This window comes from Microtus oregoni, unplaced genomic scaffold, assembly GCF_018167655.1.
Source record: "Microtus oregoni isolate MIOR12 unplaced genomic scaffold, Mior012 000070F_ref0000104, whole genome shotgun sequence".
NCBI classification, from domain to species: Eukaryota; Metazoa; Chordata; class Mammalia; order Rodentia; family Cricetidae; genus Microtus; species Microtus oregoni.
The window spans coordinates 8,196,122-8,209,606 of NW_024543977.1; the positions used below are offsets into that span (position 1 = coordinate 8,196,122).

The 13,485-nt window shown below is 43.8% G+C and overlaps 2 protein-coding genes across 2 annotated transcripts in view; one reads left to right on the forward strand and one right to left on the reverse strand.

Moving 5' to 3' along the window:
• Positions 1 to 13,485, reverse strand: part of Mpp7 (membrane palmitoylated protein 7) — a 232,795-nt gene that overhangs the window by 201,272 nt on the left and 18,038 nt on the right. The window lies entirely within an intron of this gene.
• LOC121440714 (ice-structuring glycoprotein-like) overlaps positions 3,277 to 13,485 on the forward strand; it is a 43,227-nt gene continuing 33,018 nt past the window's right edge. The window contains exon 1 of the mRNA XM_041641511.1: positions 3,277 to 3,301. Coding sequence (XP_041497445.1) covers positions 3,277 to 3,301 — 25 coding nt within the window. The remainder of the gene's footprint in view (positions 3,302 to 13,485) is intronic.

Here is a 13,485-nt window from a genome sequence, read left to right on the forward strand (position 1 = left end):
TTAACCAATGAAAGCAATACACAAACAGAAGGAACTCCTTTACCAGGTAATATTCTCAAATTAAATTGGGTTCAGTAATTTCTTTTTAGAAACAAATATGTTTTCTTAAGAAAATGTCACTATAAAATTCCATCAAAATCAGACTGGCTAATTGTTATATCAAATGTCAAACACATGTAAAAGTGTGACAAGGAAATTAACAAATTCAATTTACACCCTACACAACACAACATCACATCACTGTATCACCTGTGGTGATGGTGGAAGATAAGAAAGACAAAAAAAAAAAAAGGCTGTTTTCAGCTCACAACATTGCCCAAACTGAAGGGTAAAGCAGGAGGAACACAGGTTCTGGGCCAGCCAGGGTAGTGAAAGTTTGTCTCAAAACAAAATAAAAGGACTACAATGTGGCACAGAGATGGAGTACTCACCTTGTATTCTGGGGTTCAAATCCTAGCATTATGAAAAGAAAAAAAGGTGAAGAAGGAGGAAACGCAGATGTGAGAAGAGCTCAACAGTCTGAGAAGGTGATCAGTAAAGTTTAGAGTCAGCAAAGCAGAGAGGACTTTGGCCATGATCCTGTGGTAGGGGCTGGGGGAAGGTTATGTGGCTAGAGGAATATTTTCTCAAGATGCTCACAGATCCTATGCAAACCAAGGCCCAGGAGAACTAAAGGCTAAGAACTATATGAGCAGAGTCATGAGGACAAGAAGATACAGGAGTCCAGGGTCCAACAAAATCTGAGGACACTTTACATTCCACCAGATTTTATATGCAACCGAAGTACCCAGTAGAGAGATCTGGACAAGGAGAATGCAAATAAGCTGGCCTGAAACACAGCCCCGACTGGCTCCAGCTCTCATGAGCTTGAGGGGGTTCCTCTGGTCTGTGTAAGAAGCTAAAGAAATCTTACAGAAGTATTGCCAGGATAGCATGTCCAATATTTGACCTAAAGTTATTAGACGTATCAAGAAACAGAACCAAGAGAAGACAAACGAACAATAAGAACAACTTCAGGGGCCTGGAGAGGGTTTGCTCAACAGTTAAAGAATGCTTGCTGGCTGCTCTTGCAGAGGGCTGATTTGGTTCCCAGCACACATGCTGCTTGGCTCACAACTGCCTGCAACTCCAGGTCTAGGAAATTCAATATCTTCTCCTGGCCTCTGAGGCACCCAAACATGAAGGCACAGACACACAGAAATATACATAAATAAAAATAAATCCTTAATTAAAAGAAAGGAAATAAATTCACAGGTGATCTAGACACTAGAAATCACCAGATGCAAACATCATTAATCACAGTTAGAGATGAGAAGGGGAGGATGGGGGGAACTTGGGGAAACAGGATGATTGGGATAAAGGAAGGTTGGATAGGGGAGCAGGGAAGCACGTATCTTAATTAAGGGAGCCATCTTAGGGTTGGCAAGAGACTTGGACCTAGAGGGGCTCCCAGGTGCCCAGGGAGATGTCCCCAGTTAGTTCCTGGGGGAACTGAGGATAGGGAACCTGAAATGACCCTATCCTATAGCCATACTGATGAATATCTTGCATATCACCATAGAACCTTCATCTGGCGATGGATGGAGATAGAGACAGAGACCCACACTGGAGCACTGGGACTGAGCTCCCAATGTCCCAATGAGGAGCAGAAGGAGAGAGAACATGAGCAAAGAAGTCAGGACCACAAGGGGTGCACCCACCCACGGAGACAGTGGAGCTGATCTATTGGGAGCTCACCAAGGCCAGCTGGACTGTGACTGAAAAAGCATGGGATAAAACTGGACTCTCTGAATATGGCGGACAATGAGGGCTGCTGAGAAGCCAAGGACAATGGCACTGGGTTTTGATCCTACTTCATGTTCTGGCTTTGTGGGAGCCTAGCCAGCTTGGATGTTCACCTTCCTAGACCAGGATGGAGGGGGGAGGACTTTGGACTTTCCACAGGGCAGGGAACCCTGACTGCTCTCCAGACTGGAGAGGGAGGGGGAGAGAAGCGGGGGGAGGAGAGAAGAGTGAGAGGAGGAGGAGGGAAATGGGAGGCTGGGAGGAGGCGGAATTTTTTTTTCAATAAAAAAAATATAAAAAATTAAAAAAAAAGAATTGAAAACACAAAGGAAAACTTCATTAGTACAGCATTACCCTGATGAATCAAATGAACAGGTAAATGTAACAACTCTTGGAGTGACTGGCACAGAGCAGCACCACCAGCACTTGACGGAGACAATGTCATTCTCATAGTGTTGCTGCAATTAAATGTCTTCCATATAGCTGACCTACAGTAACTACCAGCCAGCCTTTAGTCACCAACGATTGCCAATGAACATGATATCAGCATCATCGTGTCCCAGGATCAAGGTGGAGTCTACTGTTATCACATCTAAAATAAGGATCAAGTGGGAAGAATCTGGTCTAATTTTGTTATGTTTTCAATCACCAGCAATATATTCTGAGTCTACCAATGCATTTCAGAAAAGATATCTTACAAACAGAGAAAGATGTTTACTAATGTGTACTTTGCCTTCTATCCCTTTAAAATGGCAGCTCATGGGGATACACATAAGCACAGTAGCCGAGCTTCTTTAGGCTGATGGGCACTCCACCTCATCCACACGGGTCTCAAGTTCAGCACACTCCAGAGATCCACTCAAGAATTTCTTAGAAGGCTATACCTCCAATACAAAAGGAAATGTGAGCGTGCTTTACAGGATGTCTGGGCACCTATACGTCAGACGTAATTATAAAACATTTCACAGAACATCCATGACTCTCCAGCGCTCTGTCTTCAGATTGCATTGCATCAACACAGTCTGAGCGGACAGCTGCAACAGCTCCTGAAGTGGAGGAAGTAGAAAGTGATCTGCTGGGGCCAGGAAAGGCAGGGCCACTTGCATCAGTCTTGAGACAAATATTCAGAAAACTGTTCTTTTGGGATTCAGAGGGTAGCTGCTATGGAAAAAAAAAAAAAAACCTTCAACCTCAAGTGCCCCTTCTACTTGCTGGATCTTAGAAGTTCCCAGAGCTACATTTTCTATCAATGTTGATAATAAAGATCAATTCATTGGGCTCAGGACCCAAATATCAAAAACTTGGTCATATAGCATGACCTGAGCAATCAGAAGGAAGTGGAAGGACCCTGGAGATGGGGATCTGCAGATGGGAAAAGATGGGAGGTGAAGACAGTGCACAAGGCAATCCAGCTTAGCGTAAGGCAGAGGACCTGCGACTGAAGGAGTAAGGTGGCCACTGGGGAAAGCTGGGAAGGGCAGCAAGTACGGGATGTGGGAAGCCATGGCGTCAGCAGGTAGGTACACTACTGAAATCTAGAAGGGGATCCTCTGGGCCAATAGTCAGAGGCAAGATTCCATCTCCAGAAGAGAAATCAAGACCAACAGTCCAAGAACCTGGGGAGAAGTTCCATCCTAACTAAGGCCTGGGACAAGAAGCAGCCATGGCCCAAGTGCTGGCTCCAGTACTCTAGGCAGATTAGATGTATAGTTCCCAAGGATGACAAACCCCACACATGCTCATATACTTTCTTCAAATGGTCTAGTGTTTGCACATAGCCTACATATGCTCTCTGGTGCATGCTAATTGTCTCTGGGTCACTTATATCTGAGACAGAGAAGTCATGAAAATAGCTGGCTTTTCTATGTTCTTTAGGAAATAACAGCAAGCAGAATCAGGTCTGTATATGTTCAACACAAATGCTTTTATTTCTTAAGATTTCTCATCTGCAGTTGGCTGAATCCAGATGTAGCACTATGAGTACACCTTGCCTGGTGTATAATGCAGGCATAAAATCTAGTTCAGCTCTGAAGTGACTCAGCTAGAAGGATGAGATGGTGGTAACCAGGAAAATCTCCTGAGGACACAGATTTCAGTTAATGCTGGGGTTTGCTTTGATCAACTCAAACAGACACCATCCTTGAATCCCCAAAACCCTAGGGTGTAGGAGCTAAATATATATGTCACTTCAAACTATGTTAGTTCCTTGTTTTAGTACTCTGACCAACTGAGTGATAGGGCTTATCAGCCCACATTTGAGGTTACAGGCCATCACGGTCAGCAGCAGGAATCTGCTCCCATCTGAGCAATTCAGAAAACAAGCCCAGGGGGATGCAGTCACTCAAGTGACATTTTCAGCCTGGAACCCAGGCCCACAGCTACTTCACAGTTTCAAGATAGGCCTTCTCTCAGCTGAACCTCTGGAAAGGCTCCTGATGACATGCCCAGAGGAGTGTCCCCTCAGTGATTTCTACTCCAGTCAAGCTGACAGTGAGCATTCACCATCGTATCAGCTGTCAAAGAAAAGCGCAAACAGTATGACGGAGACTGGGTATTAATCTATGCTACAGCAACAGCTTGAGTGAACACTGCCAGTGGGAGCACACAGCATGACAAGGGAACTGTTTCTGACAGTCGGGACAACACACATGGTGAACGCTTAAGTAAAGGTGGAAGATAAAACTAAAGAACAAAGATCTCGAAGGTCAACTTGTGGGATGGAGACTGTGAGGAAAAGACATTACAACCAGAGCTTAGAAAATCTGTTTAGCGGCACCACTGTAGATGCTGAAGAAGGAAGGGGACTCAGGATGGAGGCAGAGCCTGCATCACCATGTGCGGCTGGTACCTAGGAATCCAAAACTGACTCGCCAGAAGGCATCCTCTCCACCAGTTTCACTGCAGGGCTGACTACACGGTGGAAAGGTGACCAAGGACACAGACTGAAGTAGTAAGAGAAGTAGAACACATAGGACAAACAAACCTTCTGTTAACAGGAGGGTGCCGGCAGGGGTACTGTTTGCTTGGTTGCTGTGGCTGTCTTAAACTAGGTAAACAGCAAGCATCTTTACATCTTTAAAAAAAATTAATTCCACCTTCAAATTCTTTCTCCAATGGAGCATTTGGCAGAGGAAAATCCCAACAAACACTCAAGCTCCATGGAGCATCTACTGTTGACAAAGTAAGGAACACAACAGTGTGGATTTTAACCTTATCACCAATGTAATACACATAATGCAAAAATGTATGTATGCAATATTTTAATGATAATGACAAGTACATTAGACTGTAGTTTTGAATTACTCAGACCTGTATTTGAATCAAATGCTTACTCTATAATACAGCTTCCTGCATACCTTCAAGCATGGGTGCTTATATGCTCAGAAACTTAGAAGCTTCCCTCATCCACCTTCACAAGAGCCTCTCAAGTAAGAAGTTCTTTACGCAAGTCTGTAAAGAAAGATGTAGGCTGAGGACCTAAACCTGAGTGTGACTGTGAAGTCAAAGGAGTTTATATTCAAACTTCAAAGGCAAGTTCCCCTCCCCACTTAAGCTCTGGGTCTTCATAATGCCTTCGCATAGTTTTGTTATACATTAAGTTTTTAACAGGAGCTGGGCGGTGGTGGCACACACCTTTAATCCCAGCACTCAGGAGGCAGAAGCAGATGGATCTCCGTGAGTTCGAGGCCAGCCTGGTCTACAAGAGCTAGTGCCAGGACAGGCTCCAAAAGCTACGTGGAGAAACCCCGTCTCGAAAAAACAAAACAAAACAAAAGTTTTTAACAGGACACGTGGATATCATTTCAGAAAAGGTCCTCAGCTAATGCTGGCTTCCTTCTCTGCTCCTGGTATTCCATTCTAAAAGCACTTTCTTAGAATGTTCCTCTCTTATGGGTTTCTCTTCTCTGAGACCCTATCTATACACTCTAAGGGCACTGTGACTAATTGCTAGCTTACCTCCTAACAGGCAGGATCCATTCAAAGACCAAAGTCTTTATCTATCCCCAGCTTTGTACTTGGTTTCATGTACCTAGCATGTAGTATGTAGTATATGATCAATATATGTTTTTATCTCAATTCATTCAGGTCAATGTTTAAAGCAATTGCTATAACTGCCTGGATTGGCTTCATCCTAAACCCTTAGTCATGAAGCCCATCAATGTCACTTGAGATGTCAGGACTAAAGTACATCCTGCACAATCTGTTCTGCCACCTATAGTTCAGGGGCCAGCAAAGTCCAAGATGGCCATCACTGTTTCTAGTGATTAAGTTTTACTGGAACACACCCGTATCCACTCACTTACATACCACCTGAGCCACTACTGAATTTCAGTGATAAGCAGAGCACTTGAAGCAAGAGGTCTAAAAGCATGAATAATATATTTGTTATCTAGCCCCTTATTTACAGAACCTCACTGTTCTTTGTGTCAACACAATGAGTCAACAACCATAAAGTACTTACTGTGCACCAGCTACTGCAAAGAACATTATGAAATAGAGGAGCAATAAAGGAAAAGAGAATGTTCTCTATGAGAGACTATTAACTGGGAGTAGTGAGCAGCATATCTTCTTGCATTGGGTGAATGGGGAATTTCTCCAGGAAGGTGAAATATAACCCTGGCATGAACCACTCAGGATGGAGAAGAGAGGCTGCAGTCATCTGAGAGACAAGGCCAGGCCGCAGAGAGGGTCCACTATGAACCTAGCTCTGAGGAAGTTCTGGGAGAAGAAGGAGCACGAGCATAAGAGCCAGAGGGCAACACTGACTAACATTCTGTGTAGGCAGGGGTCCCGCCATGAAGCTGGAGCACCTGGTCAGTTATCTTACAATGTGAACACACATTTTTACATTTCTAAAGCATACATTTATTACAAAAACAGGAATTTTTACGAGCTCATATTTCAGATTCAGACAGGTGGCCCCCTCCACATCGGCCTCTGATTTTGTAGGTGAAGGGCTTAACTGATAGATAAAAAGGAGATGCTTGGTTTGCTGTTCCCCACCACTCGGGAATATAAGGCCAGAGTGCAAATCAGATCTATGCTACCCAATATTCCAGGGTTGTAATAACACCACTAAAGGGGCTCCACCTCTAATCACATCCACTGCTCTCCCAGAGTATCTGAACCTTCCAAGTACATGGATGATCAATTACCACATCACAGCTATGGCCAACAAAGCACTCATCTCCTCAAACAAATCAAATACTGTAAAAGAGACTGGCGCAGTTCCAGACTGGGCCATCTTTATAACACACAGACTCATAAGACATTCCCTAAGCGACAGAACACATCAACTAATCTGCATCTTGTGATGCTTCCATCTGGTGGTACCTAAAGAAGGGTAAAATGACAAAAGGGGCTGGTGTTTTTAAAGGAAATGGAGTTTTGTTTTTAAAAAAATAATACATTTTGTTACAAATAAAAAGTATTTACTCTGAGAGTCAATATTTTTCAAAAACATACAGTAACAGAGCTTTAAAAGAAAACAAAAACAAAAAACAAAAACCTATTCTAGAGCTAGGCATGGTAGCATTACCTTAAATCCCAGTTCTTAGGAGGTAAAGGCAAACAGATTTCTGAGTGTTCAAAGCCACCAAGGTCTACACAGTGAGCTCCAGAACAGTCATGGTTATACAGTGAGACTCTGTCTTAAAATACACAACCGTTTTAAGCACCTCAGTCATATGAACTCACTCACTCCATAACTACTTCATAAAACTGACATTCAGACATAGTAAAGATGTTCAAAGTGACAGCCCATGGCTTTAATACCTCGGCACGGCCCCTCTCAGTGATGATGCCCTCGGTTAGTGCACCATAACATATGCTTTGCTGAGAGGTGGGGCCTCTCTGTCTCCTGAGTACATTCTCAGTGGGATGTTTTTATCCTCACAAATTTCTCATTGCCACAGAAAATAAAACAGAAACACCTAAGAATTGTGAAGTTAGGAAATATGATGACCAATTAAGCCTCAGCACGTAATATTTGCTTCCTCGGATACTCATGGCGATGAGGCAGTGGAAGTTAACAGCACCAAGCATCTCCTGAAATCTCCTCAATGTGAGGCTGGCATTCTGCCTTGACGATCTCATTTGTCTTTTTTTTTATTAGATTTTTTAATCTAATCAAATTTAATCCAATTTAAACCAATCCAAATTCCCACTCCCTCCTTTCCTCCCATTCCTTCCACACACCCTCCCAGCCCCCCTCCCCTCTAATCCTAAGAGAGGGTAAGGCACTTTGCTTTGTGGAAGGTCCAAGGCCCTCCCTACTATATCTAGGCTGAGCAAGGTATACATCCAAAGAGAATAGGTTCCCAAAAAGCCAGTACATGCAGTAGAGACAAATCCCAGTGCCACTGTCAGTGGCCCCTCAGTCTGCCACAGCCATACAACTGTAAACAGCATTCAGAGGGAATAGTTCAGTCCTATGCTTTTTCCTTCTCAGTCCAGCTGGAGTTGGTGAGCTCCCCCATTAGCTCAGGTAAACTGTTTCAGTGGATGAACCCTTCATGGTCTTGACCTCCTTGCTCAAATTCTCACTTCTTCCACTCATCAACTGGACTTGGGAGCCCAGCCCACTCATTTGTCTTCATAAATTGCTACTGGTACCAATTATAACACACACAGAAGAAGTTCAGGAAGGCCAGGCATCTTCATTCCATGCCTTCTGTCCCGATTATTCCACGCACTGTCTGGAGGTCAAGTGCTTCCTCTGTGTAGTTGAGACCGTGGAGACTGTGATTATAAAATACTTCATTTGCATAAAACTTTCTTCATCTGACTGACCTAGGACCTCTGGTGGCAGATGGAGCAGGCTCCCTGGACATTTAAATCCTACTGATCTAGCTCTAAGAACAGATGAAGGACACTAGGCCCGAGGTAGACACCTATAATCCCAGCACTGATGGAGGAAGGTCATTGGCTAATAAAGAACATAGGTGGGTGGAGTAAACAGAACAGAATGCTGGGAGGAAGAGGAAGTGAGCTCAGACTCGATAGCTCTCCTCTCTGGGGCAGATGCAATGAAGCTCCAACCCAAGATGGATGTGGGCTAGAATCTTCCTGGTAAGCGCACCTTGGGATGCTACACAGATTATTAGAAATGGGTTAAGAGGCTGAAACTAATGGGCCAGGCAGTGTTTAAAAGAATACAGTTTCCGTCTAATTATTTTGGGGCATAAGCTAGTAGGCAGCCAGGAGCCGCGCTGTGGGAAGAGGCCCACAGCTCCTACAACACGGCACTTGAAAGCCCGAGGCAGGAATATCATGAGTTACAGGGTAGTCTGGCCTAGACATGAAGCTCTGAGGAGGATGGGGAGAGGAAAGGAAAGGAAAGGGCAGGAAGAAAAGGAGGAGAAGGGGCAGCAAGATGGCTCAACAGTTAATGAAAATTATTGCCCAAGGCTGGTGACATGAGTTCAGTCCCAGAAACCCACATAAACATTAAAGGGAGAATCATTTCCATGCATGTGCTGAGGACACACACTTCCCTTAACAGGAAGCACCTTGGCGGAAGCTTCTGTGCACACGGCTGATTCACAGCCTCAGACTATGACTGACAGCAGTAGATGCTCAACCAGTTATGCCTGAATTTAAATGAATTGCTTATGAGTCTAGACCAGGTTTGTAAGCCCAAGCTGGATTCCCATGCTGACCCTGTATCTCCAGACAGTACGACAGAAGTAGATCGATTATGGTCTTTTCTAAATCACCACCAACATAAGGGAATAACTGTCCAGAAACACCATCTCCAAAGTTTGAATATTTAAAATATAAAATATTTAGTATGTCAAACCACATACAAACATAATTGTAGTTCAAACTTTGACTAATGAAGAGTGCTAACACCTACACAGGGAATCTGATTAAAAGAAAAAAGAAAAGATCTACAGAGAGTTGGGAGATACAATGTCAAAAAGAGTATCAACATGGCACTAGCTAAGCCCACATTTCCCTGGGATTCTGCCTTTTCCTCTCTACAAAACAGGTAGTTTAGTTGAGTTTCATTTCTGTTGCTATGATAAAATACCCTGGGGCGGGGGGACAATTTAGGGGAGAAAGGGTTTAAAAATTTACAAGTCCAGATTACAGCCTATTACTGGGGAATGTCAATTCAGGAATTTGAAGCAGCTGTGATGGGGAAGCTCAGCCAATCACATTTGGCTAGGGTGTGGCTGCCTGGGGCCAGGGAAGAAAACCTGGAAATGCAGGTGTGCTTGCTTTCTTCGCGCGATGTTCGCCTGACCCGATTTTTGGACGTCGGAACTTTTACCCCAGTCGTGTGAATTTCCCCGTTTTCAATTATTAAATTATATCTGTTGTTTTTGAGCTTTTCTGGTTAATTCTAGTGCACCGGTCGAATACGCCTTCACAGCTGAAAATTATCACATCCACAATCAAGGGCAGAGAGAAGATAAATGCACTTAGCCCGTTTTCTACACACACAGTCCAGGACTTAAACCCAGGGATGATATAAACCTTTGTCTTACCCTTCCCACATCAGTTAACACAGTTGAGTCAATCACCCACAGCATGCCCACAGGTCTGCTTGATCTAGACAATTCCTCATTGACAGTCTTTTCCCAGTGGTTGATTCTAGAGTGTGTCGATATGATAGTTTCAAACTCACCACCGTGTACTCATTTATAAGTGGATATTAGTTCTAAAGGAGAACCATGCTACAAGCCACAGGCTCAGAGAGTCTAAGTAACAAGGAGGGCTTAAGAGAGAAAGCAAGGATCTCTCTGGGAAGACAAACTAGAATAAATTTCAGGGAATTTGGGAGTGGGTGAGGTTGGCAACAGGAGGGATCAAGTGAGGGCAGAGGGAAGGAGAAATACTGGCAGAGACAATTGGAATTAAGGGGCATTCTGGGGGTGAGGTCGAAACCTAGTGCCATGGAAACACTATAGAATCTACTAGGGTGACCCTAGCAAAGATTCCTAGAAATGGGGACAAGGAGCCTGAACCGGCCATCTTCTGTACCCTGTATCAAGCAAGGCCTCAAGGGGTTGGGATACCACCCCAGACACAAAACCTCCAACATACTTCTTGTCCTGCCTGCAGAGAGTTCTGGGACCAGAGTCTAGCAGAATTTATCAGAAACTTCATTCAGCAACTGAAAAGACAGATGCCAACTCCTTCACCAAGCTGAGCTTGGGGAGGCCTGCAGAGGACAGGGAAGAAGGGACTGAGGGCGCCAGAGAAGTCAAGGACACCTCAAGAACAGAATCAACTGACCTGGATTCAAGTGGATTCACAGAGATCAGGAAGCCTGTTTGGGGCTGGTCTAAGTCCTCTGCATATACGGCTGTGTAGTTTGGTGTTCTTGTGGGACTCCTGACAGGGGGAATGGGGATTGTCGCTAACCCTTTTGCCTGCCTTTGGAACTCTTTTCCTCCTACTGGGCTGCTTCATCCAGCCTTGATCTGAGAATATGGGCCTGATCTTGATGTAATTTGTTATGCCTAATTTGGTTGGTGTCCCTGGGAGGCCTTCTCTTTTCGGAGGGAGATAGGGGATGTGGATCTCAGGCAAGAGGACGTTGAAGGGAGAGATGGGAGGGGGAGGGGAAGGAAGGGGAAATTACAGTCAAGGTATAATACATGAGAGAATAATAAATTTCTCTTAAAAAATGAAGAAAAAAACGCTGCACCATCACAGAGTGAGTTCTCCAAATCCATTGTAGCATCTCCATTTGGTAATTTAAGGCTGACAGAAATCACTAGGCTCTCAGGTGGGCAGTACACTTCAAAGAGTAAACAGCTCCAGGTAAAATTCATCAAGCTGGTCCCAAACAGGGGAACTTCAACACAGGCAAGGGAAGCATTGAACCCAACCCCACTGAACCACTGACCACACCTTCATTTAGCAAGAGTTCCTAGGATGTTAAACATGGTTATATTCATTCAGGAAGTCAATGCTTCTGAGGCTCCAAATCAACCTATGTCCTGATTTCACAGGGGTCACCTAAGACCATTGGAAAACACACATATTTAAATTATAATTCATAACAGTAGCAAAATCACAATTGTGAAGTAGCAGCAAAAATAATTTTATGGTTGGGGGTCACCACAACATGAGGTATTGTATTAAAGAGTGACAGTATTGGGAAGGTTGAGAACCACTGCTCTAAATGTTTTTTAAAACATTATTGTAATTGTAAAAATAAGAGAAAGAATTATGAACAACAACTCCAACTTCATCCTGGTAGTTCACTGAGGAGCGGCACACGTATCTGATGAGTTAACTATGTACAGGGCTCTGATGACATGCAACCCCCCTTGGCTCTGCTGTCCTTAAATGTTCAGTAGGACTTGGTTGCATTCATTAGGAAAGGTGTGTAAAAATTATCATACAGTCACAAGTTTAAAAGAAAAAAAAAAAAAAAGACTGGAAAATCTGCTGAGTTCACAGATCCTGCCAGCTGAGCCACTTTTGCTGTGGTGACAGAGAAGAAGCTACAGTCCTCTAAAACAAAGCGTATGGTACTTTTCCTCTAGTGCCAACAAATGACATCAGGATGCTTAGTAGGGCTACCCCACCATCTGCTTTTGAATCTTTGAATACAGCACTGTAGCTAGTGGTGTAGACTGGACTAGAATAACACTTACAAAGCAAAGTCGTTGACCTTGTTATAACCTGCAGCGGCTGTGTTTTAATTTCTTCCAAAGAATTATTTCGGGCAGGAGGTTTGGCTCTGTGGTAGATTACAGGCCTAGCATGTGCCAGGATATTTTATTTGTATTCTAATAAATAAAGCTTGCCTGGGAATCAGAGTGCAAAACCAAACCTCTAGAGGTCAGGGAGTGGTGGCACACACCTTTAATCCCAGGACTCAGGAGACAGAAGCAGTCTGTAAATTCAAGGCTACCATAGGCTATACAAAATCAATCCAGAAACAGATCCAGGAGGTAGTGGCTCACACCTTTAATCTCATTGTTTAGGAGTCACATACCTTTAATGCCAGCACTAGGAAGATGGAGGCGGGCAGAGAGAGGACTATAAAGGGGAAGAGACAGGAACTCAGTGGAGTGTGCAGTCTGGGCAGCCTGAGGACTGTCCCTTCGGTCTCAGCATCAGCAGACGTAAATGATCTCTCACGTAATTAACTGGATTCGTGCCACAAGGAAGTAAGTTTTATCTCCAGCAACATCAAAAATAATATTAATTGAAGAAGTGCGACTTCACACTACTTCATACACTCACAGACAGAGTGAATAAATTAAATATTTTAAGTACACTCTAGTTACTGTCTTCCCTGAACTTTGCTCATATTCTTCAACCATCAAAAGCATTCCCCACATTAGTGTGGAAACAAAATAACAGGATTTCCAAACTTTACCTGTTTTTTAATAGCTTTTTAATAAGTTCAATTGCTTGGCTTCCATAACCCACAAAACCAATAAAATAGATTTATAAACCATTCAATCACACACACGACCCAGGGCTTACACAGAACTCACAATCCCCACACTGAAATACCAAGGCTGCAAAGCAGGCACCTGGGCAATAATTCTCTAACAGACACTAAAAGACCTGGGAAACTAAGTCCCCACCCTCTGTTCCTGGCTTTCTAAAGAATCATCAAGTTCTGAAGCACAAATCATCAGGAGCTATAAGTGGCCCTCAGCATTCACCTCCTGCATGGTTGGTCCACTCCTGGCTACCTTCCATTTAGTTATACTTAAAAAT